The following is a 23263-nucleotide window of genomic DNA, read 5'->3' on the forward strand; positions in this document are numbered from 1 at the left end:
TAACGGTGTTAGCTGCAAGGGGCTCTTGAGGTGTCAGACCCTGGCCCTATTAGGCCCATCCATATTGTGAAGCCTAAGCAGTATGCGAGGCTGAAGTTTGGGGGATGTCCATCTACCTGACTCGGGTCAGTGTGGCATTTACTGGCCCGTTTTCTCCTGATATGACCCTACAACAACAATATGGCCGTCATTACCTGGAGGCTGTACAGGAGAGCACAGCTGGTACTCGCCAGGTAGAACATTAAGGATGTCAACATATATAACTTTAGCAGTAAATAGTTGCAGAACTTTCTCAAATGTGAACAACTTTAACAGAACTAGAAGAAGAATTTTAAAGATAAAATTGGGCATTGTGGGACTAAATGAAGTAAGGTGAGAAGAAAAGAAGTTCAAGATAAATCAGTAATTTATATTGATAAGGAACGATCACAGGTATATATTTACGAGTCGTAAGATTCCCTAAAGAGTCTGAGAAATAACATTGTAGCCGGTGATAGTCTGGCAGAGTGAGTAGTGAAGTTAATGTTTAAATTACAATAGTATAACCCCACACTGTTTAAACTTATGTCCAAACATCAAACAAAAGCAGAAATATTCTGTATAGATTGAATTAACTTCTGTAACATGACAGTTTATTATATGTGACTTTAACACCAAAACTGAACGATAATTTATTGGCAATTTCTTACGAAAATTTGATGCGAAAGACAAGAGAGGCGTTCATGTCACTCTGTACAGAACACAAGAGTTTGTTCACTAGTCTTTAATCAGGAGAATAACTTATAGAAATTGGACTATGTAAGGCCTCAATAAGAATCAAAAGGGAAGCGGTTGCCAGTATTTACATATAGTATGAGGTAGTTAACTAGATTGTACATATTAACGAGCTAAGTAGAAAAGTTGAAAACATCTTGTATTAACGTTGAAGGCTTAAAGGTCAACCCCGAGTTTAGTCATTTTGCAGTATTATTGTTATTGCTTTCCAAAGAATGGATAAAATATTGAAAAATAAAGACTTAGTTTTGGCAACACTCACCCTCTTCTGGTGGGCGTGACGTCATCGATAATCAACACTGACGCCCATAATACTTCACTAACAAGCCATGTAAAGTTACACTGATATAATTACTCGTCAACATTTCCCATCAACAATATTATATGACAGAGATCTATATGAGAATTTATTAATGTGTTGTACATACTGTAATACAACATTAATATTTCATAAAGAATTATCATTTATTAACCTCGCCAAGACTACTGGAAGGTAACTAAGCACACCTGGCCACCAGACTCACCTGGTGTGAAAGATGTCATGACGTCTTGTACTAAAAAAAAATTCGTTTATATGAAGAAAATAATGAGTTGCTCTAATACGTTACCATTAACTATATTGCAAATCTTTATTTAGGTAACTATCTGATTATATTTAAGAAATCATAAACTGTGATATAAATGTACGGTGAGTTATGGAGGAAAGTGTTCAGTTCTTTAGTTAACGTGAGGACGATCTCTACCAAGTGACAGCCACTTCTGTATCACTTAACATGGAGTTGTAAAGTATAGAAAAAGTGGTAACGTTAAGAAACAACTATTTTTATTATAAGTGAAAATACATAAAACCAGGTTCGGAATCAGTGTGTGTGTGTGTGTGTGTGTGTGTGTGTGTGTGTGTGTGTGTGTGTGTTACCTGACTGACCCTTACAAGACTTCTGGTAGTGCAGGTACAATAAGGCTATGTTACCTGGAGAGTGTGGGAGTCAAGGGGAGACTTGAGTAGAGTGGAGAGAAGAGTTGACGGAGTGGAGGGAGAGACTTCTGTGGCGGGTGCGTTGGACCCTGAGTGTGTGTGTGTGTGAGTGTGTGTGTGTGTGTGTGTGTGTGTGTGTGTGTGTGTGTGTGTGTGTGTGTGTGTGTGTGTGTGTGTGGTGAGAAAGAAGGAGGGTGTGGGATGAGTGTGTGGGTATTGGTGTATCGAGAAGGTGGTGTGGGGGAAGGAGTGTGGGGAAGGGCGTCTGTGTGAGTGGGTGTGGGAGTGCAGTCAGCCTGATGTGAGTAAGAGAGTGTGGTGGAGGTCGTAGAATGATGTGAGGATGTGGGTGTGGGGAAGAAGAGGATGTGTGAAGGTGGGGGTGGAGTTGGCAGAGATGGTGTGTATGGAGGTGGAGGTGTGGGGGTGAAGATCATATGGAAGTGGGGATGTGTGGAGGGGGTTAAACATAATGTAAAAAACAAGAGCTGGCATATATGGTGTCATTATATCCATATCGTAAGCAACAACAAAAACAACATTCAAATCAATATAGAAAAAACTACAGAAAAATACCATAAGAAATTGTTGTACTCAGGTGTGTAAGTTTTTTCGTTTATAACTATAATAAAAGAGTAATTAAACATACAATACCTCGTGGTTGCAGGTATAAAATACACTTTCCTGCCGTCTTTTGTTTTCTCGAGTGGGTGAAGATCTATTGTCTGCTGTAAGGTGTGTACCCAGATGACCTTACTTCTGGGGTTTAGTTTTTTTGTTTTATAATTTACTAACTTTTGTAATTCTAAAGTATTTCAGTTGTTTATTAATTTATTCACCGATATTTAACTTATATGGACATGTTTTTATTATTATTGTTGTTGTTCTTGACATTATTATTATTGTTATTATTGTTATCATTATTATTATTAATATTATTATTATTATGTTATTATTATCATCATCAATGTATCTAGTGTTATTTAACCCCCATTGTTTATTACTATATTTATCGATTAATAGGTCTACAAAGAGTTACTGGTCAATTATTTATATTACAGAACTGTATTTACCTAATGGCTACCCACTAGAGGTGGCCATGTCGAGGGAAAGAGGTGAGTAGCCTGTGTAAGATCCCCCCCCCCATTGTTCTTGATCATCTAGGCATTACTAACTACCATTATCAGTTGTGCATGGTGAGTTAGTGTATAGTTAAGGCAACATATCTGGAGGTCCCTCACCATCTTACTTAAATCGCTTCCACAATTAATATTATATATGGCACTGTACCTTATATATGTATATATTACTTATCCATTTTTAAATCGTTTAATGAACTATACAGTAAATATATTTTGTAATATATGAGAATGAGTTTTCGGGGTTTGGAAATATAATATATTTTAAGAAGACGACGATGACTTAGACGGAAGAAGAAAAGATGTAGAAGAAATATAAGCGAGAAGTACAATGATAAAACCACGTTGTGTCTCGGAGGAAATGTATAAACATTTTATTTCAGTGTGGTTGATTACATTATCAGTCATGACAACAATGTGATTCTTACAATGTTTTCACTCAGTTGCCTAATAACTGTCATACGATTATCATGCTGCTGTCAAAAACTCGGCACATGACTGGCGTAAAAATCCAAGGCTAATGCTAACTCACCTTGATCACTCGAGGTCAACATCTCTGGGGGTGACTCACCTTGGCCCAGTCGTTGGCCAGCATCTCTGGAGTGATGCTGGGATGGTTGATGAGCATCTCGACTATCTTGTACACTCCCTCAGTGATGGCGTACAGTAAGGCGTCACCTGCAGCGCCACAGTACCAATATCACGTTAGTATCTCGACACAAGGTGGACAACAAACAAACTCTTGTTTTAGTTGTGACTCACAGATGATGGACACAGGATAACATCTCCACATAAAGTTACACTTAAGTATCATAACAGTTATAGGCTCCCGTCTCTATAAAGCTTCTTCACTTCACTTCACTGACAGGAGAAGAACTATTGGTTACTGCTTACTCTGTGGATATCATTCATGGGTAAAGGATAAATGAGCGTTTGTTTAACTGGAGGTGGTTTAGGGGTAAGAGCACCTCATCATAGCCTAAAGTGTAAGGCATTGTGATTATTAAGTGTTATTACAGAGTATTTGGAAACATCACAGACCTCTCGTTAATCTTGTATTACTTAATGTTTATTATTATTATAATTATTTTAATCATTGTTATTGTATTATCATAACTCTTAATTATTATGACTTTTTAAATTGTTATCGATTGTCATCAAAATTATTAATATTAGTATTATTTTTCTCACCAATATATTTTCATATAATTTCATTTTATGGAGGGACAGGAAGGCTTTACTCAATGTTTGTTATGGAACTTTCATACTCACGTGCACGAAGAAGGTAAGGAAAGAGTTTATATATTAACAATTATTCTTATTATGTTAACTAATAGTTATAATGACGTCATCAAGGATTCCCCCCATAATCAATGTTCCGAGGATGGACTAAACAGTACAGTCTGTTTTTCAGCGTCTGAACTATAGAGACGCGCTATTTACAAAACTATCAAATCACACATTTATTTGGATCAACAGATTATGTGCAATGAAAATTTTAGAAACTTATCTACATAAAACTAACAATCGCAAGAGAGACGCACAAAATTAATTTACTGATACTTGTCAACTAACTAAAATGGTAAGTATATGTGAGGGAAGGTAAAGACAACACGTATGGGGTCCGATTGTAAAGATTCGTAAGAAAAAATTATCAAACAAAGATTCATTATGAATTTCAACTGCCATCTTTGGTTGGCAGGTGTGATGAGACAACAAGATACGTCCTCACTGGTGCAGATAAGAGAATAATCTAAGGTATGAGTAACTGAAAATCCACCACAGGACACCTTGTGGTCGGTATCACAAGGCAATAAAACCTGATCTCTGGATTAACTTAAAGTTTAGATTTATAATAGTAATGATGTGGCCGCTCTTCCGCCTTCACCACACCACAACCCCGATACTCATATATCCAGACATATTACCTTCTCTTAAGTGGGAATAAAACAACGCGGTAGACTCTCGGTGTTAATGTGACTCAAACTTTGTATGCAATTGTATCGATGTTCAAATGGGACAGTCAGGTACATTTCTTCGTCACTATTTAGGAAAAAAAACATCAACATCTCAATTTTTCAAAGAATATTTGGGAGGAGAGAAATATAAACACAAGTCCCAAGGATGAGAACTTACCCTCAGGACAAGGCTCGACGCCACTCAACCCGAGGCTGTGTTATCCAATACCTGGGCTGCGGTTCAGATGGAACCCACTCCTAATAGACCCTAAGCTAACCTAATATTATCGTAGTCATTAGTTATGAGACCCATTAGAAAAGTGTCCATTTAGACTTGGACAGGAGTTTCATTCTCAATGGTTAGATCAGGTTAGGTTTAGGTTAATATCTATTTACGATTGGGTCCCACGTGATCAGTCGCCAACATCACTCACCAACACTCACACTTATTCCTCTTTCGTCCTGAAGTAAACGAGTGGGTAGGAACAACACTTGAGGACCACACCACAGCCCATAAGGCCTCATTCAGCATTCCTCCATCAGTCATATTCAGTCTCATCGACAGATCACTTAAGAACATAAGAACATAAGAATGGAGGAAACTGCAGCGGGCCTATTGGCCCATACTGGGCAGTCCCGTTTACACCCAACCCCTATTGCTCATATAAGCATCCAACCTATGTTTGAAGCTATTCAGCGTATTCGAGTTAATGATGATATTTGGTAACTTGTTCCATTCATCCACTACTCTGCTTCCAAACCAGTGTTTACCTATTTCACGCCTAAATCTAAATTTGTCTAATTTAAAGCCATTGTTACGAGTTTGCTCATGGTTGGATAGTTTGAGTACCTTTGTAATGTCCCCTTTGTTTAGCCCTGACTTCCACTTATACACCTCTATCAGGTCGCCCCTCGCTCTACGTCTCTTGAGGGAGTGCAAATTAAGATGCTTTATCCTGTCTCTATACTCAAGGTTCCTAATGCCCGGGATTAGTCTTGTCATTCTCCTCTGAATTCTTTCCAATGATTCTATATCCATCCTGTAATAGGGTGACCAGAACTGGACTGCGTAATCCAGGTGTGGTCTCACAAGCGCAAGATACAGTTTTAGGATGACCTCGCTAATCTTGTAACTAACACTCCATTGTATGAACCCAAGTACTTTATTAGCCTTGTTACGAGCAAAAACACATTGTTTACTTGGCTTAAGGTTCCAACTTATCATTACTCCTAAATCTCTCTCCCAGTCGGATTTCTCTATGGCATCGTTGTTCATCTGGTATCAGGTTTCCCTGTTTACATCTCCTATACTGAGTACTTTACATTTGTCCACGTTGAATTTCATCTGCCATTTTTCAGACCATTCAAAAAATTTGTTTAGATCTTCATGTAGTTTTGCAGAGTCCTCGTCAGATTTAATAACACGTCCTATTTTAGTGTCATCAGCAAATTTACTTATGTTGCTGTCTATGCGGATATCTATGTCGTTTATGTATATAATAAATAATAATGGTCCAAGTACTGAGCCTTGGGGAACTCCACTTGTGACGTTGCTCCAATGGGACTTAGTGCCGTTAATGCTCACTCACTGTTTCCTGTCATGTAACCACGCCCTAATCCATTTAAGGATGTTACCTTTGATGCCATGTGCTTCTACCTTTCTAATTAGTCTTTCGTGGGGGACTCTGTCGAAGGCTTTGCTAAAGTCGAGATATACCACATCATAATTGTGCCCCTCGTCCACAGATTCGAAAACTGATGAAAAGAATGTTAATAGATTAGTTAGACAAGAACATCCGCTTATGAAGCCATGCTGGGAATCATTGATCAATCGATGCTTCTCCAGGTGATTTCGTATAGAGTTTGAAAGATTGCTTCCAGTAATTTGCCTACTATTGATGTTAGACTGATTGGGCTGTAGTTAGAGGATAGTGATCTATCCCCCTTCTTGAAAATCGGTATTACATTCGCTATCCTCCAGGATTCTGTTACTACACCTGTTTTTAAGGACATGTTAAACAACTTTGCTAAGGGCATACTAAGTTCTTCCTTACATTCCTTTAATACTCTGGCAAATATCTCATCGGGACCAGGTGACTTATTAGGCTTTAGTTTGTCTATTTGCTTACTAACATCGTTACTAGTCACTACTATCTCTCTTAATTTGTTTTCTTCACTATCTCTGAATAGAGTCGGAGCCTCGGGTATCATGTTTAAATTTTCAGTGGTGAAAACTGTTGAAAAATATTTATTCAAATTATTGCTCATTTCTCCGTCGTTATCAGTGAGCTCGCCGGAGTCTGACCGTATTGGTCCAATCTTTTCTCGTGTTTTGTTTGATACATTTGGTAGAATCCTTTGGGGTTTGTCTTCACCTCCCTTACTATCCTTACCTCATTATTCCTCTTGGCTTTCCTTATCTCGGTTTTAACCCTACTCGCCAATATCTAATAATAATCCTGGAGGTAAATTTCGCCACGCTTTATCCTTCTACCTATAGCCTTCCTTTGGCCAATGATGTTCTTTAAATAATTATTTATCCATTTAGGATCATTGATGTCTGATCTGAGTTTTTTGTATGGTATCTTCTGCCTTTGTGCATTAAGTAACTCATTATTTAAATTGTCGTGGAACTCGGCAATCTCAGTTCTCGTTATCAGGTCTGAGTCATCTGTCACGTTCACAGCCAAGTGCGACACCCCCTCTCTCAGCTGCCTCTTTAAACTGTCAAAGTTTGCCCTTCTGAAATCTGGTACTTAGAACTGACTCAAGACATTCTCCTGCGTCAGATTAAAATCTCTGCTCAGTTTCAGATTCACCTATTCAAGATGAGTGAATCGATTGCAGCAAGACCCAGCCCACAGAGTCCATTAGCTGGACGGACCTCCTTGCCACACCCAACACACGCTCGCCCTCGCCACACCCAACACACGCTCGCCCTCGCCACACTGTCTTAAAGGTTTTCAACACATATCAGTCGTGTATTATTGTTGTTTACTTAATCCGATATTCTCTAGTGGTAAGAACGCATCGTCACAACATAGGTTAGGTTAAATTAGGAAAGGTTTGGTTAAGTTAGGTTGTTAGGTCAATTGAGTTTTGTGAGGTTGGGTTAAGACAGGTTATGATAGGATAAATTAGAATAAGACGAGTTAGATTAAATTGTTTAGGTTAAGTTAGGTTAAGTTTGGCTTAGGTTAGGAGGGGTTAGGGTTGCTAAGGGTTAATTTAGGTTAGGTTACATCAGAAGAGGTAATGTCAGAATTGCTTGGTTTGGCGAGGTGAGGTTACCGTCATGAGAGTCACGTTAGGTTAGGTTAGGTTAGGTTAGGTTAGTTAACAATGGAGGTCAGGAAGTCAACAAGCTCTCTGAGTGGCCAGGAAGTCAAAAAGATCTCTATGTGGCCAGGAGGTTAACAAGCTCTCTGAGTGGCCAGGAAATTAAAAAGATCTCTATGTGGCCAGGAGGTTAACAAGCTCTCTGAGTGGCCAGGAAGTCAAAAAGATCTCTATGTGGCCAGGAGGTTAACAAGCTCTCTGAGTGGCCAGGAAATTAAAAAGATCTCTATGTGGCCAGGAGGTTAACAAGCTCTCTGAGTGGCCAGGAAGTCAAAATGATATATATGTGGCCAGGAGGTTAACAAGCTCTCTGAATGGCCAGAAAATAAAAAAAAACTCTCTATCTGGCCAGGAGGTTAACAGACTCTCTGAGTGGCCAGGAAGTCAGCAAGTCTACCGAACGGAGGAGCAAAGAGAATAATGGTGAAATAAATGAGGAATGAGGAAGGAAAAGGGAATAAGATGAGACACTTTCACCTCCTGGCCGTGAGAGCAGAGGGTCGGGCCAGACAGTCGTGCAACAAGTCAGTAAAACAAAACTTTGATCGCAGCGACCTGTAATTCCAGGGCCTTTTATTTCCTCATTTAGGGATCCAAGGGGTCGTACCTCACCCTCTGTACATTCCACATATATCATTGAGGTACTGGTCAGTGATAGTAAAAATATAATACAATTCTCTTTGATGTCGAAGGTTTGTGATATTCGTTTCTGAATCCTAGACAATAAAAGTACAAGAATTCGTCTGAACAAGGTCAGAGCCCTGAGGTTCTCGACTGGTCTGTACTTGGAAAAGATAATAAACCACAGTCCTCAGGCGTAAAGGATACAATTCAGGCAACAAATCGATCTTAGTTGAAAGTACAGGTAAGTTTAGCAATTGCTGTCACCTCACGCACTTGGTCCTAGAAGTACTCTTGTGATCGACATACGCTACAAGACGCTTCAGTCATAATTCAAGATGGTGTCGCTCAACAAAGAGAGGAACGACAACGATTTATCGATTATTGATTTCCTGGTTGAGTATCCAGGATATCAGACACCCAGTCAGAAAGAATCTTTATCTAATATCTGGTCAGGGATGTTTCATGACATGCCTGATCATGTAACTATATACAATACATTTCCAGTTTTAGTAGGGCGGAATACTAACTATGAGTTAATAAAAGAGAGAGAGTCAAGTGTAACTCCTGGGTCACAGAATGACCTTCAGATTTTATCAACAACTCGATAATACTGCAGACGCTAGCCACTTCCCACCCGGTCATTACTCTAAACACTTATGTGGTGGTCAGAGTAGCTACACACTTTTATGGGATCAACAGTTAATAAGGCAGCGAGTTGCTCACCCCACACCAGCTTCAACAGATGAAGCAACCTGGTAGTGGGTCCCAGCACTACACCTGTCCCTCGTGACCAGTCCACTCCCTTGTTATACTCAACAGATGGGATCAGAACTCATATATCATCATCAGATACCAGCGTTTGGTGGTATCCCTCGATATTTACAGTTTCTGGATTCGCGAATTTTGTTTATTCGCGATTTAGTACATATACACCTATTCACCATTCGCGACCCCCGACCTCTAGTATTCACGATTTTTCAAGGGGGATAAAATCCGTGCATTTTGGGGTGGAACATCATAGTCCACGAGATATCATTTATTTTAACAGTACGTGGAGGGTAAGACCACATTCACTTCCCATGAACCACTTTCAAACTTAAAAATCAGATAATGTTAAATATTTACATTATGCATTATTCTATATTGTATTAAGGTCAATTTATTTCATCTCTTTAACCTCTGTTCCATGTTTACCAAGTCGAATTTCATGTTTTACAATTAAAAAATAATTTAATATTAAACAACTACCACTTAAAATACTTTACTTTCGTTTACTACTTCAATATAGAAATTGTCATAATCATTAATTAACAAGACTTGGGATATCACCTTAACAATAACTCCCTCTTTCACTACCAATCAACCACCTCCCCTTCCAATCATTACCATAATCGTCAATAATATCCCCACCTACCATCACAACCTCATCATCAATCCCACACCTCCACTATCACCACTACTAACACCAATCCCACACCTCCATACCACCAACATCACCACTAACATCAAATACTACCACCACTACCATCACCAAAATCACCACCACTACCACACTACCTCATTACCATCAACTCCACCCATTCAACACCATCACCACCACCACCACCACCACCACCACCAACACAACTACAAGCTTCTGCCAAGTCACTTCAACTTTCTCTCAAAACTTCTGAGGCAATGAACTCAAACTCAACTTTACGTGAGATAGTTTTAACGTGTTGCAGGCGGTGTGTAGCCTCAGTTTATGCGTGGGTAAATGTTATTTGGTGACCAGGTGGTGTCTTGGGGGGCGCACCTGGACAAAAGGAATCTCGTAAAATAAATTGAATCAATGTTTTTCGTGAATTTTTTGGTAAGTGAAGGTAATCTGTTGAAGGTATTATATAGATTTAACTACCATCATCATCATTACCATCATTACCATTAACATCACAACCATTGCCTTCACTACCCCCATCATTATCACCACAATCATTACCACCACCACCATAATTACCATCACAATGCCACAAACTACCACCATTATCACCACAACTATTTACATCACCACCATCAATATTACTACCATTACCATTGACGCCATTACCACCATCTCCATCTTAATTACAATCACAATGAACGCAACCATTACCACCAACGATAATGGTGAAGATGGTGGTGAGACTATTAATGCTTGTGGTGGTGGTTAATGGTGTCAATTGTTGTGGCACAGTTGGTGGTAGTAGTAGTAGTAGTAATGGTGGTGGTGGTGGTGGTGGTAATAGTGTTGTTGGTAGTAGTGGTGGTGATAATAATATTGGTGGTGTTAAGAGTGTTGGTGGTAGCTGATGGTGGTGGTTGTGGTGATGGTTGTGGAAATACTTGTAATGATTAATGATGATGGTGGTGATTGTAAGGGTGGTGGTTGTGTTTGTGGTCGTACAGGTGATGGTGGTAATGGTGGTGAGTGGGGTTGTTGGAGTAATGGTGGTAATGGTGGTAGTAAAAATAATGCTGTTAATAGTTTTAACAATAATAGTGGAAGGTGTAATGGTAGGATCATATCTCCCTTGTGTTTTGTGAAGCCATAATTCCCTTTCAAATAACTTTCGGGTCCAGAGTCCGAGTTCACAAAGGATCGTACTGCAAGATGTAAAATTATCGTAACTGAAGAGATAAACATTCTCCAAACACAGAACCAGTATTAAAAAGAAAAATAATACTCCTAAACATCAAAGAATATTTACCTTAACCTTTTTCTACTATACAGTGAACGCATCTAGTGAAGTTTAGAGTTATAGTGTAAGTTAAAGATATTAAGTTATGTCAGTTCAGTTATGGGGGGGTATTTAACGCACTAACTTATGTGAATCCGGACCCTATGCTGAAGGTTCGTCATGGACATACCATACCAGCTAGTAATACACTCTCCGTATGAATGTATAACAGTATAACAAGAGAGAGAAGGAAGCTACAGACAGTACAGAAAATACAAGAATACACAAAATGTTACAGTAATATACAGAAGGGATAGACACATATACAGAAAATAGTACAGAGTACAGAGGAGCACTAAAGAGACAGACAGACAGACAGGAGGTAAAGATAATACAGGAATACATAAACTTACTAAAAATATAGAAATATGTTTGAGAGATACTGCGATGCTGTTGTCTTAGCTCCTGACCTTGAGTAGGCATGATCTTAGTTCCTGACCTTGGGTGGGCGTTATCCTACACCCTGACCTTGAGTGGGCGTTATCTTAGCTCTGAATCTCAAGGTAGTGTGTTATCTAAGCCCGACATTGAGTAAGTGTTATCATAGTTCTTGGACCCAGAGGTGGTGGCGTTATCATAGTTCCTGACCTTGAGATGGTGGTGCTATCAGTTCTTGAACCTGAGTGAGCGTTGTCTTAGCTCCTGACCTTGAGTAGGCATGATCTTAGTTCCTGACCTTGGGTGGGCGTTATCCTACACCCTGACCTTGAGTGGGCGTTATCTTAGACGTTGACCTTGAGTGGGCGTTATCTTAGACGTTGACCTTGAGTGGGCGTTATCTTAGACCTTGACCTTGAGTGGGCGTTATCTTAGACCCTGACCTTGAGTGGGCGTTATCTTAGACCTTGACCTTGAGTGGGCGTTATCTTAGACCTTGACCTTGAGTGGGCGTTATCTTAGACGTTGACCTTGAGTGGGCGTTATCTTAGACCCTGACCTTGAGTGGGCGTTATCTTAGACCCTGACCTTGAGTGGGCGTTATCTTAGACCTTGACCTTGAGTGGGCGTTATCTTAGACCTTGACCTTGAGTGGGCGTTATCTTAGACCTTGACCTTGAGTGGGCGTTATCTTAGACCTTGACCTTGGAGTGATATCTTAGACCTTGACCTGAGTGGGCGTTATCCTAGACCCTGACCTTGAGTGGGCGTTATCCTAGACCCTGACTTTGGGTGGGCGTTATGTTAGACCCTGACCTTGAGTGGGCAAGTTATCCCAGACCCTGACCTTGGAGTGGGGCGTTATCTAGACTCACCCCTATGGGCAAGTTATCTTAGACCTTGACCTTGAGTGGGCGTTATCTTAGACCTTGACCTTGAGTGGGCGTTATCTTAGACCCTGACCTTGAGTGGGCAAAGTTATACCCTGACCGATGAACGCACACCTACATTTCATTCAGGTGTTCCTCATAGAGGAGACGAGGATGAGAAGGAATGAGGAAGAAGGAAGAGTAAAAGAAGGATTAAAAATTCATAAATGAGACTAGAAAGAAGAATTAAAGGAGAAGAGGCAGATGAGAGTAAACAAAGGCAAGAAGAGTCGCTGAATGAGAGAGAGAGAAAGAGAGAGAGAGAGAGAGAGAGAGAGAGAGAGAGAGAGAGAGAGAGAGAGAGAGAGAGAGAGAGAGAGAGAGAGAGATGGGAGGGAGCGGGAAGAGGAAGAGATGGAAAGATAATTGTTGGGAGGGAAGTAAGAGAGGAAGGACAGGAGGGAGGAAAGGAGGGGAGAGAGGGGAGGGTAGGGAGGGAGGGAGAGACGATGATGTTAAGGGAGGGAAAACATACAAGGATAGAGGGAAAGATGAAGAGTGGGAGGGGTGGTGGGGGGTAGTACCATTCTTTATTATACACACTTAACTAAATAGTAAACATGATTATTACGTCAAGAAAAAAGTTCCTACATAGTGTTATGAACAAGGACTTATGTCATAAGTAGTCACAATGATTCCCTTTAATACTCACCTTAAGTAAGACAAAAAGTCATTCAGTGTCACAAACCACAACATCACTACACCAAGTTATGTAAACACTTAAATATGTACATAATGAATAAGATGAATAAGGAAATATGTATTTACACATCATCTGCATTCATTCACTCTAGACAAGACCAGGTAATAAGAATTCTGCTCTAAATATTAGTGTAAAAATTCATAACACAAAACCTCACTATGATGCTGATTTCATTCTATGGTAAAAAGAAAAGTAAAAATGCATTCAAAATGTATAGACACGAAGAGAGTAAGACGTTTGTTTAACCAAGATATTAAACACTGTGCATCATTCCTTTGGTTAACAGGTGAGAGGTTTGTTGGGTCTACCGCCCGAGTGTACTACACCGAAGTCTCTGCCCCCTCACGAGTCCTGTCTGCTCTCTTGCTGCTCCGTGAACCCTGAGATTCAGACTCGTGAGCCCGAAGTCATAAACACTGATGCATTATACTGTCCACGGATGCTTCGGCTTCACGAGTCTGAATCTCGGGGTTCATTGAGCAGCAGGAGAGCCGACAAGTCTTTTGTTCTTGACCGTACGTGACGCTCAGGATGTCCACCCTATATGAAAATATGACTTGTGTGAATGCCTGTATGTCTGAGAGAGAGAGAGAGAGAGAGAGAGAGAGCCAGCGCAGGTGCCCACAAATGATACTTCCAGGTCAGGGGGTAACATAGATGTTAACACTTGGTGTTTGTCATTGTTTGTGAGTTGTAGTCTCACAATTCTTACCTCACCATTAATGATCTCAAAAATCAGCTCCAGGAGATACCACCGACGTTAGTGACTCCTGGGCAAATTTCAGAGACAGTGAAAATTTGATTATCGACTGACTCTTGAACGATCAACAACCTAGGAAATATTCTGTCTGTATAAGAAGTACATGCTGGGGATAAGTCTGGCTTGTCGCCGTGGCATACAGCTGCACTAAGCGTTCGAGTAGTTGGCAAATATTGCATCGATATTGTTCAAGAGGATCCCATGGACTCAAGGAACCCCAAGAGCGGTTTTAAAAGCATCGAGCAGCAAACCTCCTTCACATAACTACCGCTTGTCTTTGGTTCTCAGAGCGAATGTTTTATTTCCAGAGGCTGAGTGTTTAAGTTTATAGAGAAGGCTGGCCTCCTCCCGTGTATGTAAAACAATGTTTGTTTTTCTTATATGTATTTCTACATCCATGTGCACGTATCTTATCATTGGGTTTACGTTTCCTTGTTTTAAATTAGGTAACTCAAACTTTATACGGCGTAGTATGTTGTTAATGATAATAACCTTCAAAGACCTACAGTGTACACTACCTCGGGCAGGAACTACAGTGATATGTTTAGTCTTATAACAGCAGAGTGTAGGCGAGTGTGCTCACGAGTTATTGAGTCGAGAGCACAGGATGTTAAACAACAACCCCAAAAAATTCTAGTTTTTAAGTAGTATTGACATTGTCCCTCTTCCCCATTCTGTCCCCAGATGTCGCGCGAAGTGTGGGCGGCGTACACTGACCCGACCACTACTTCATTAATCTGTTTAACTGATCTCGTCATTGGCCAGGCAACGCCCTCCACAGACCACCGCCACCATAGTTTCCCGCCGTGGTACCTCCATGACGTTAAGAGCAGCTCACCAATTATGATGGAAAAACTTCTTATTTACTAGTCTGTACCGGCGTCTTCAATACTGAAGCCCAAGGACCCAAATCCTTTGAAAAATGGGGTTTCTTGTTTAATTTTCCGGCTTTATGATGAATAAGGAACCTGACGCTGCGGCGACATTGTCCGGGAGTATAGACGAATAAGAGGATAATGTTATTGTTTGTGGCCGACGTTATGAAACAAAAGAATAACACGCATGATTCTGCGTTTACACAAACACTTTAGATAAAGATCAATCAGCAATTCAGTAAAAGAAGGGAAAGAGAGGCAGACAGGAGTTAGTTGTTGTCAGAAGGTGACACTCATTGACACAGTCTTTGTCGAAGGTTATCATAAGCAGGTCATAAAGCGTCAGTCATGCCACACGTTGTTACAGAAAGACCAAGAAGAGACTAATATAGACTGAAAGAAGTAACAGTGATATAAGGGATGATTATAGACAGATCAGGAAGACTCGTGATGACAGAAAGACAGACACACACAACACGAGTTTGAGGACAGGAGAGCCACAGACGGGCGTCAGCTTCCCCAGTGTAGTACACGTGTGGGGACTAAACTGTCTGCTTCACCTGGAGAACTTCTTGCCTCTGAGATCCTGGGCCAGCCGCTTACCTCATTATATTGAAATCACTTACATATTCTTTATTCATTTGTCTTTTTTGTTGTGTTTATTAAGATGAACCAAGGTGGGTTTCACCGCCCTAAGGTTGCTGGGGACACTAAACGTTAGTGGCGGACAACTGATACATTTACTGACAATTATTACGATATTGTCGAACTGGCTAAGACTTTCCAGGTGAAGAAGACGAAGGATACTTTGTCCAAGAGTTATTTATAAGTGGCTTGAGAGAAAGGGAGGAGGGCCACGAGTGGTGTGTGTGTGTGTGTGTGAGGGACGCTGGACTGTCGTAGCTGTGGAGCATTTCTACTTCTTCACCGCCACGCTTAGGTTAACTATATTTATGGGAAAATGTGGGAGTAAATTCTAGTAGAAATCTCCACTACTAACTTAAGATCAGTCTTCAGGGAGTCATGACTTATACACCTGTCACATAGATTTTTCCTCCCGGGAATGCTCATGCAATGCAATACACACACACACACACACATATATATATACAGGGTGTCCCATAAGTTTCCATACATATGGTTTTTAACATTGGATTGGTCGGCGTGGTCCTGTGGAGTGGCCTCCCAGATCCCCAGACCTTACCCCACTTGATTCTTACCTTTGGGGGCATTTGAAGGCCATGGTGTATCAGGAAAAGATACAAAACATAAATCATCTCAAGCAACGTATCACCAACGCCATTACAAGCATAACTCCAGCTGTGCTTGAACGTGTTCTTCAGCAGTGGAGGACACGCATTCAAGTGTTTTCAACAGAATGGTAGTCATGTAGAGCATATTATATAAATAAAATGGATTTTCATATAAAAAGGTTTATTTTTCCTATGTATGGAAATTTATGGGACATCCTGTGTATATATATATATATATATATATATATATATATATATATATATATATATATATATATATATATATATATATATATATATATATATATATATATATATATATATATATAATATATATATATACACAGTATATATATATTTTTTTATTTTTAAGGAAATAGATTTGAGGAAAGAAGTAGCCTCTTGGGGCCAGTCAGTCGACATTCTACGTGTGTGTAGGTCAAGTGAACAAGCGTCTACATGGCGGCGGTGGTGGTGTGGCGCCCCTCACTACTTCACCAGGTATCTCACACAACATGTCTCCAACTCAATAGTATCCATCAACTAATCATCATTTCGAATCTATGTATTTTCTATTAGTGATCAATAAAGTAGATCATGAATCAGATTTTTACAAAATTAGAATTAAAGAATGAGGAGGATATTAAGATGAAATCATTAAAGCATGATCAATCAAAGCATCGTTATACGTTTGATGTAAATAAGCTTTAGTGAGCCATGATGGATGGCGACCCTGGTGGAGCTGTGGCCTCATGATACCAATTTAACTGAGCGGGACGCGCATAGAAGATAAAATTCACGTCAATGTTGACCTGGCGAGCACTGACTCGTCCTCCCTCACTAACAGCTGACCCTCTCTTACCTTGGGTTAGGTTAAGTTACGTAGGTTAGGTTAAGGTATGTCGGATGGGTTAAAGTGTGTTTAGACTAAAACAGGTTGGCTCATGATGGATTTGTGTAGGAAAGGAGTGAGGGAGATCACTACGGGATGTCATGATGGGCAAGGACCAATCGGCGCACGTCAGGCCCGCATAAGCGTGCATTCTACCAAATCACGAGCGGGACTAAGTGAGCTGAGCTGAACTAGCAGATGAGCGCAAGACGACGTGCGGACACACACACACACACTGGTGGAGGCAGAGGGAGAGAGACCTACGAGACACAACCATGGAGGAAGAAGACTCACTCTGGGGCAGGAGGCCGCCGCAGCCTCCTTGACGACGCCGGGGAAAAGAACGAGTTTAAGCAGGAGGCCGCGCGTGTCAGGGGAGGAGGAGCGGGGTCAAGGTCACACAGTTTAACATGGAGGACAGAAAAATGCATCGTGCTCCATTTTTAAGACAACTTAAATTCACACAAATAAAACGAGAAAGAGTTTATAAGATATAATTCAACAACGGGTCATAGATTCTGACGACGCAGGTTAGAAGCATCGCCGTGTATAACATAGTACTGTACTAACATTAAAACTACAAATGACGAAGCAACACCTTCTAACTTACCAAGCCTGAGTATGATCTAGTGCAATATAATGAAGTGAGAGTGTAGTGAAACACAGGCGTGAGTCAAGGCTACTACTGACGAAGTGACTCCATCAAGAACTTACCAATCTTGAGTGTACTGACAGTGTAATGAAGTATAAAGACTACTGAATGACGTACTGTTAAGAGCTTAGATGTTCTACTGATGAATCAAGACTAATGAACTCGCCAATCTTGAGTGTGATGACAGAGAAGTGGTGGCGTGTAATTTAATGCAGTGTAATGAAGCATCGCCATGAATAAGATGCGGAGAATCAAAACCTACTGAAAAAGTTAACACCAAGTAAGAACTTACCGATCTTAACGTTCTCCTGAAGGAGGAGGAGCTCCACTATTTCTACGTTCTCGTTGTCCACGGCGATCTGGATGGCTGAGCGGCCCAGGATGTCGGTACAGTTGACGTTGACGGCGGAGGGCGGGGAGAGACATCGCATCATGGTGTGTTTGTCTCCCCGCTCCGCCGCCTCCAGGAACACCCGCTCCTTAGGGTCCATCATGTGCCCGTCCTGTGGGGGGAGATGGTTGGGGTGAGAGGGTGGTTGCTCATCCTGCGGACAGAGGAGGAGAGAATGAGAACTTGGTTCATCCTTTCGGTAAAGGGCAGGACGGGGATAGGATGGGTCATTCTATCAGGAAGGAGGTGCGGTTGTGAGGATTATTCATTCTTTGAGTAGAGGATGGAAGGGAGGCGTGACATTATTTTTTTCACTGGGTAAATGAGGGATGGGGGAGAGGATGGTCCGTTTTATAAGGCAGGAAGGAGAGGATGTACCAGTTCTCGGTCAGTGTCCCTCAGTTTGAGAAGATGTACAGCCTCTTTGGCTCGTGCTGGGCAGGATGATGCTCATATTTAAGACCTTCATTATCCACCTGGCTACAGGGGAAGGGAAGGGGCAGTTTATAAGGACATGTCAAATTATACCTACTCTGTCCTGTAGAAAAGATTATCATTTAAGGAAGATGAAGGACCAGTTACACGTTCTTCCTGGGGAAAGAGAGGCATCTTCATGAGAACACTTATTGGTTATGTGCACCCTCCTGGAAAAGACTAAAATCGTTCATGGACAGTATAGACCAGATGCCCAGATTATCCTGGAAGAAAAAGGTGCCAAGCACTCAGGATAAATATTTATATATGCATGTCCTGGGAATAGCTTGATCACTTGTATAATTATGTTACGTAAACTGAGCAATAGTAACGTGGTCTCATACTGGGGATAATGTGTAAGCAGGTTATGAGAGACACCTGCTACTGTACTGCATCCAGCAGTGAATATTATGCAGAATATTCCTCACAATGTGTACACCATGGTGCCCCTCAAGAGTGATATAAGAAACGCGCTGCTGAGCAGCTGCCCCCCTTGGCCATGTTCGGCCTCACTCCTCAAGTCCCTCTCCCCGACCCATCCTCACCACAGGGATATCAACATAATCAAAGTGACAAGTTCGTTTCGGAAATAAGTGGGATCAGTGTTGAACAGTGATGAACAGTGTTTAAGCCAGTGGAAGAACAAATACTGTCAATGTATACAGCCTTAACAACATCAACCTAGAGAAGTCGACTTGTGAAAGAGACCTAGGGGTACTTGTAATCCCGGACCTACGGCCTAGAAAACAGTGCGTTAATGTTCGAAATAAGGCAAACAGAGTATTGGGTTTTATATCTAGAAGTATAAGTAATAAGAGTGCAGAGGTCTTATTGCAACTATATCTTGCGCTAGTCAGGCCGCACCTCGATTATGCGGTTCAGTTCTGGTGCCCCTATTATAGAATGGATATAAATTCACTAGAGTCGGTGCAGCGAAGAATGACAAAAATGATTCCGGGACTTAGAAACCTTCCATATCAGGATAGGTTAAAGAAACTAAACTTGCATTTCCTAGAAAGACGAAGAGTGCGGGGAGATATGATAGAAGTATTTAAGTTGGTGAAAGGAATCAATAAAGGGGATATAGATAACGTTCTTATAATATCCGAGCAGGATAGGACTCGGAGCAACGGATTTAAGTTGGATAAGTTTAGGTTTAGGAGGGAGATAGGAAGGAACTGGTTCACAAATAGGGTGGTGGACGAGTGGAACAAGCTTAGCAACTTTGTAGTAAGTGCTGGAACGCTGGAAAGTTTTAAAAGGAGGCTGGATAGATTCATGGATGATAGAGAGTGGTAGTAACTCTCGACAGGAGCTGCCATGCACAGGCCAACCGGCCTATTGCAGACTCCTTATTTTCTTATGTTCTTATGTTAATTCAGCACCAGACAGTACCAGTGAGAGCCGTGACCCACCACTGAGATAAGCACCCCTGGAACTGACCACCATCTTCTGACCAGGAGGTGCTAATCAGTCCACCATGGGAACAGCAGTGGGTCAGCTTCACACCTGACTACGAGATAACACAACACCACCCAGTAGGGTGGGGTACTGTGACACCACCCCACACCACACTGTGTCCCCATGACCACGTAAGGTCTTTCATATCAACACCTACTGACGAGTTACTGCACCCCGTGAACACCACACCACCCGATGTCTCCATGAACAGCCCAGGCCCGGGCCATCAACTGTAAACTATAATAATTTGTATGTTCAATTCTTGTTCCTTCTTCTTTAAGTAATGAAAGCTTTTGTTAAACGACCCACCCACCCCATGTCTTTGTATGTGATAAGTCATTTTTGTCCAATGTACATTTTCAGCCTTCGGGTTGTAGAACTTTTCAATAAACCGTTAATTATTATTATTATTATTATGAATATTATTATTATTATTATTATTATTATTATTATTATTATTATTATTATTATTATTATTATTATTATTATTGTTATTATTATTATTATTATGAATATTATTATTATTATTACAAACACACACTTCATGTAACCTCTATTTTTATGAAATCTGTTGCTAATGGCATCACTGCTATATATAAATAAATAAATATATATATATATATATATATATATATATATATATATATATATATATATATATATATATATATATATATATATATATATATATATATATATATATATATATATATATATATATATATATATATATAAATGTGTGTGTGTGTGTGTGTGTGTGTATGTATGTGTAAACAATAACAAGTATGATTAGTCGTTATTCGTATTATTTTTTTCCTCTGGGAAAAGTCACTGAAGGTTAAAAAAAAATACAAGTGTTGAGGCCCCGCCGACAGGGGGCGCCTCACACACATAAGATAAAGTCAGTCAGCAGGACAGTGTCACACCTCCACCACTATTGTTACCTCCCAGCCTGGTCCATGATCACCTCTTGTTTATGTAACGTATTGTGGATGTAGTGTTGGGTTGGTGCTGTGGGGAGGCACAGGAAGATGGTGATGAAGAAGGAGTGTAAGATGATTAATGGGACAAATTATGTACAAGCTAAGATGGAGGAAATGGAGGCCGAGTGAGTAATGGTGGCGACACAGACACACTCACATTAGGAATTACAAACGATGCGCGGCATTAAAAATAACAACAATACCATGAATGGACAGCAGAAAAACTGTTAACATAAAAAATTAAGACAATGGCAGCTCCACAATACAAGTTAACGAACCTGAGTATTTTCAATATATTTTCCTAGTATTTATATTTTTTGTTATATAAATTAAAGGCACAACCTCTCAGGTTGATACATAATGTTGTGGTTGAGTGAAGCTCTACCACTGACAACATAAATGACACAAATTTATCATTACCGTCGAGTTTTGAGAGATAAACAGACATTCACAACAAGGTAATCAGAGACCGTGTAGAGTACCTCACCCCGACCGTGCTCTTGTTACCGACAGTTCACTATTCGCTTGTGTTTTTATTCTGTGAAGCCATGACCGTTCTTCAAAGACTCACCACAACATATTTGAAGAGTTTTTATCTGGCAATTTATAACGTGATGAATAAAAATAAAATGATGTTTTTGTCAGGAATACCTTGACCTCACAGCAGTTAATTCCTTTGGCAAATTTGACCTTTGTCATAAAAAAAAATCATCCGTGTGATATTTGCCGAAAATTCATTACTGACGTCATATCATAGAGAAACGTGACAAACACAGAAAGGCAAATACACGTCTCTTTTGGTGATCTTCTTGTCGACTAATCTACTGTAACAAGTCTCTTCCTTCTACGAAACTTAGATATTAACCCCCCAAGAAAAGGTCAGTTGTTTCAGTATACACAACACAGTTCACCTATGACGTATGGTCAAATGTGGTGTTGATATAGTTGAGATGTCCTTCATTATATTACCTCATAAACCCCATCGGAGGCGAAGTAATAATAATAATAATAATAATAATAATAATACATAGATAACAGCGAAAAAATTGCATTGAAAATTTACCATAACTGGATTCTATTTCTCTTATCAGTTAGGGGGAGGAAATGTAACGTAAGAGTAACTATGAACGCAGATCATAGACTCCAAGAGGGAAGGAATCGACCGCTGGGAGCAAAGACTCGAACTGAGGATGAATGTTGATGACAGCAAAATGTGTATTAGTTTATTAGTGATGCGTGGCAATTATTGTGTTTTACTTTAATTTTTTTATATAATTAATAGTTTCCTTCTCATTATTTTCATCTCTCTCTCTCTCTCTCTCTCTCTCTCTCTCTCTCTCTCTCTCTACCCAAATTTAATCTAAGTTAATCAGACACAACCTTTCGGAGTCAATACTAATCTAAAATATTTCAAAATAATTTAAGGATATTCAATAATAAATCAAAATTAACCGAAATAGACCAACAGCAACTTAACCTAACCAATACTAACACAAACTAACCTAAACTATCAATACTAACAAAATCTAATTAAAAACAAACTAATATTAATCTAACCTATTCTAACTTAACCTAACCCATACTAACTAAAAATAACTAACCTATGTTCACTTATTCAACACTAACTTAACCTAACCAATACTAACACAAACTAACCTAAACTAATTCAACCAAACCACAACTAACTTATCCTAACCAAACACTAAGGTAACTTCAACCTTCGTTACATATTAAGATAAAAACGATTATGTAACAACGAACTTCTATATGTAACAAAGTCAAGTATACTTTTTTACACCTTATTCACATTTGTTATCTTTTCTTCACAAATACATTAAATTTTCTGGTCCAATTTTATGCGTTTTATTGGGGACAAGTTGATATTTTTAGTGAAGGAAGGAAGGAACGAAGGCATGAAGGCATGAAGGAAAGAAGGAAGGAAAAAA

At 40.0% G+C, this 23263-nt stretch overlaps 1 protein-coding gene across 1 annotated transcript in view; it reads right to left on the minus strand.

Annotated features, from left to right (window-relative positions):
• Positions 1-23263, minus strand: part of LOC121859413 (transient-receptor-potential-like protein) — a 201793-nt gene that overhangs the window by 77464 nt on the left and 101066 nt on the right. Inside the window, exons 3-4 of the mRNA XM_042356208.1 lie at positions 18301-18511; positions 3461-3567 (exon numbers count right to left, since the gene is read on the minus strand). Of these exons, the coding sequence (XP_042212142.1) occupies positions 3461-3567; positions 18301-18511 (318 nt within the window). The remainder of the gene's footprint in view (positions 1-3460; positions 3568-18300; positions 18512-23263) is intronic.

The sequence above is a fragment of the Homarus americanus genome, unplaced genomic scaffold, assembly GCF_018991925.1.
Source record: "Homarus americanus isolate GMGI-L3 unplaced genomic scaffold, GMGI_Hamer_2.0 scaffold7626, whole genome shotgun sequence".
NCBI classification, from domain to species: Eukaryota; Metazoa; Arthropoda; class Malacostraca; order Decapoda; family Nephropidae; genus Homarus; species Homarus americanus.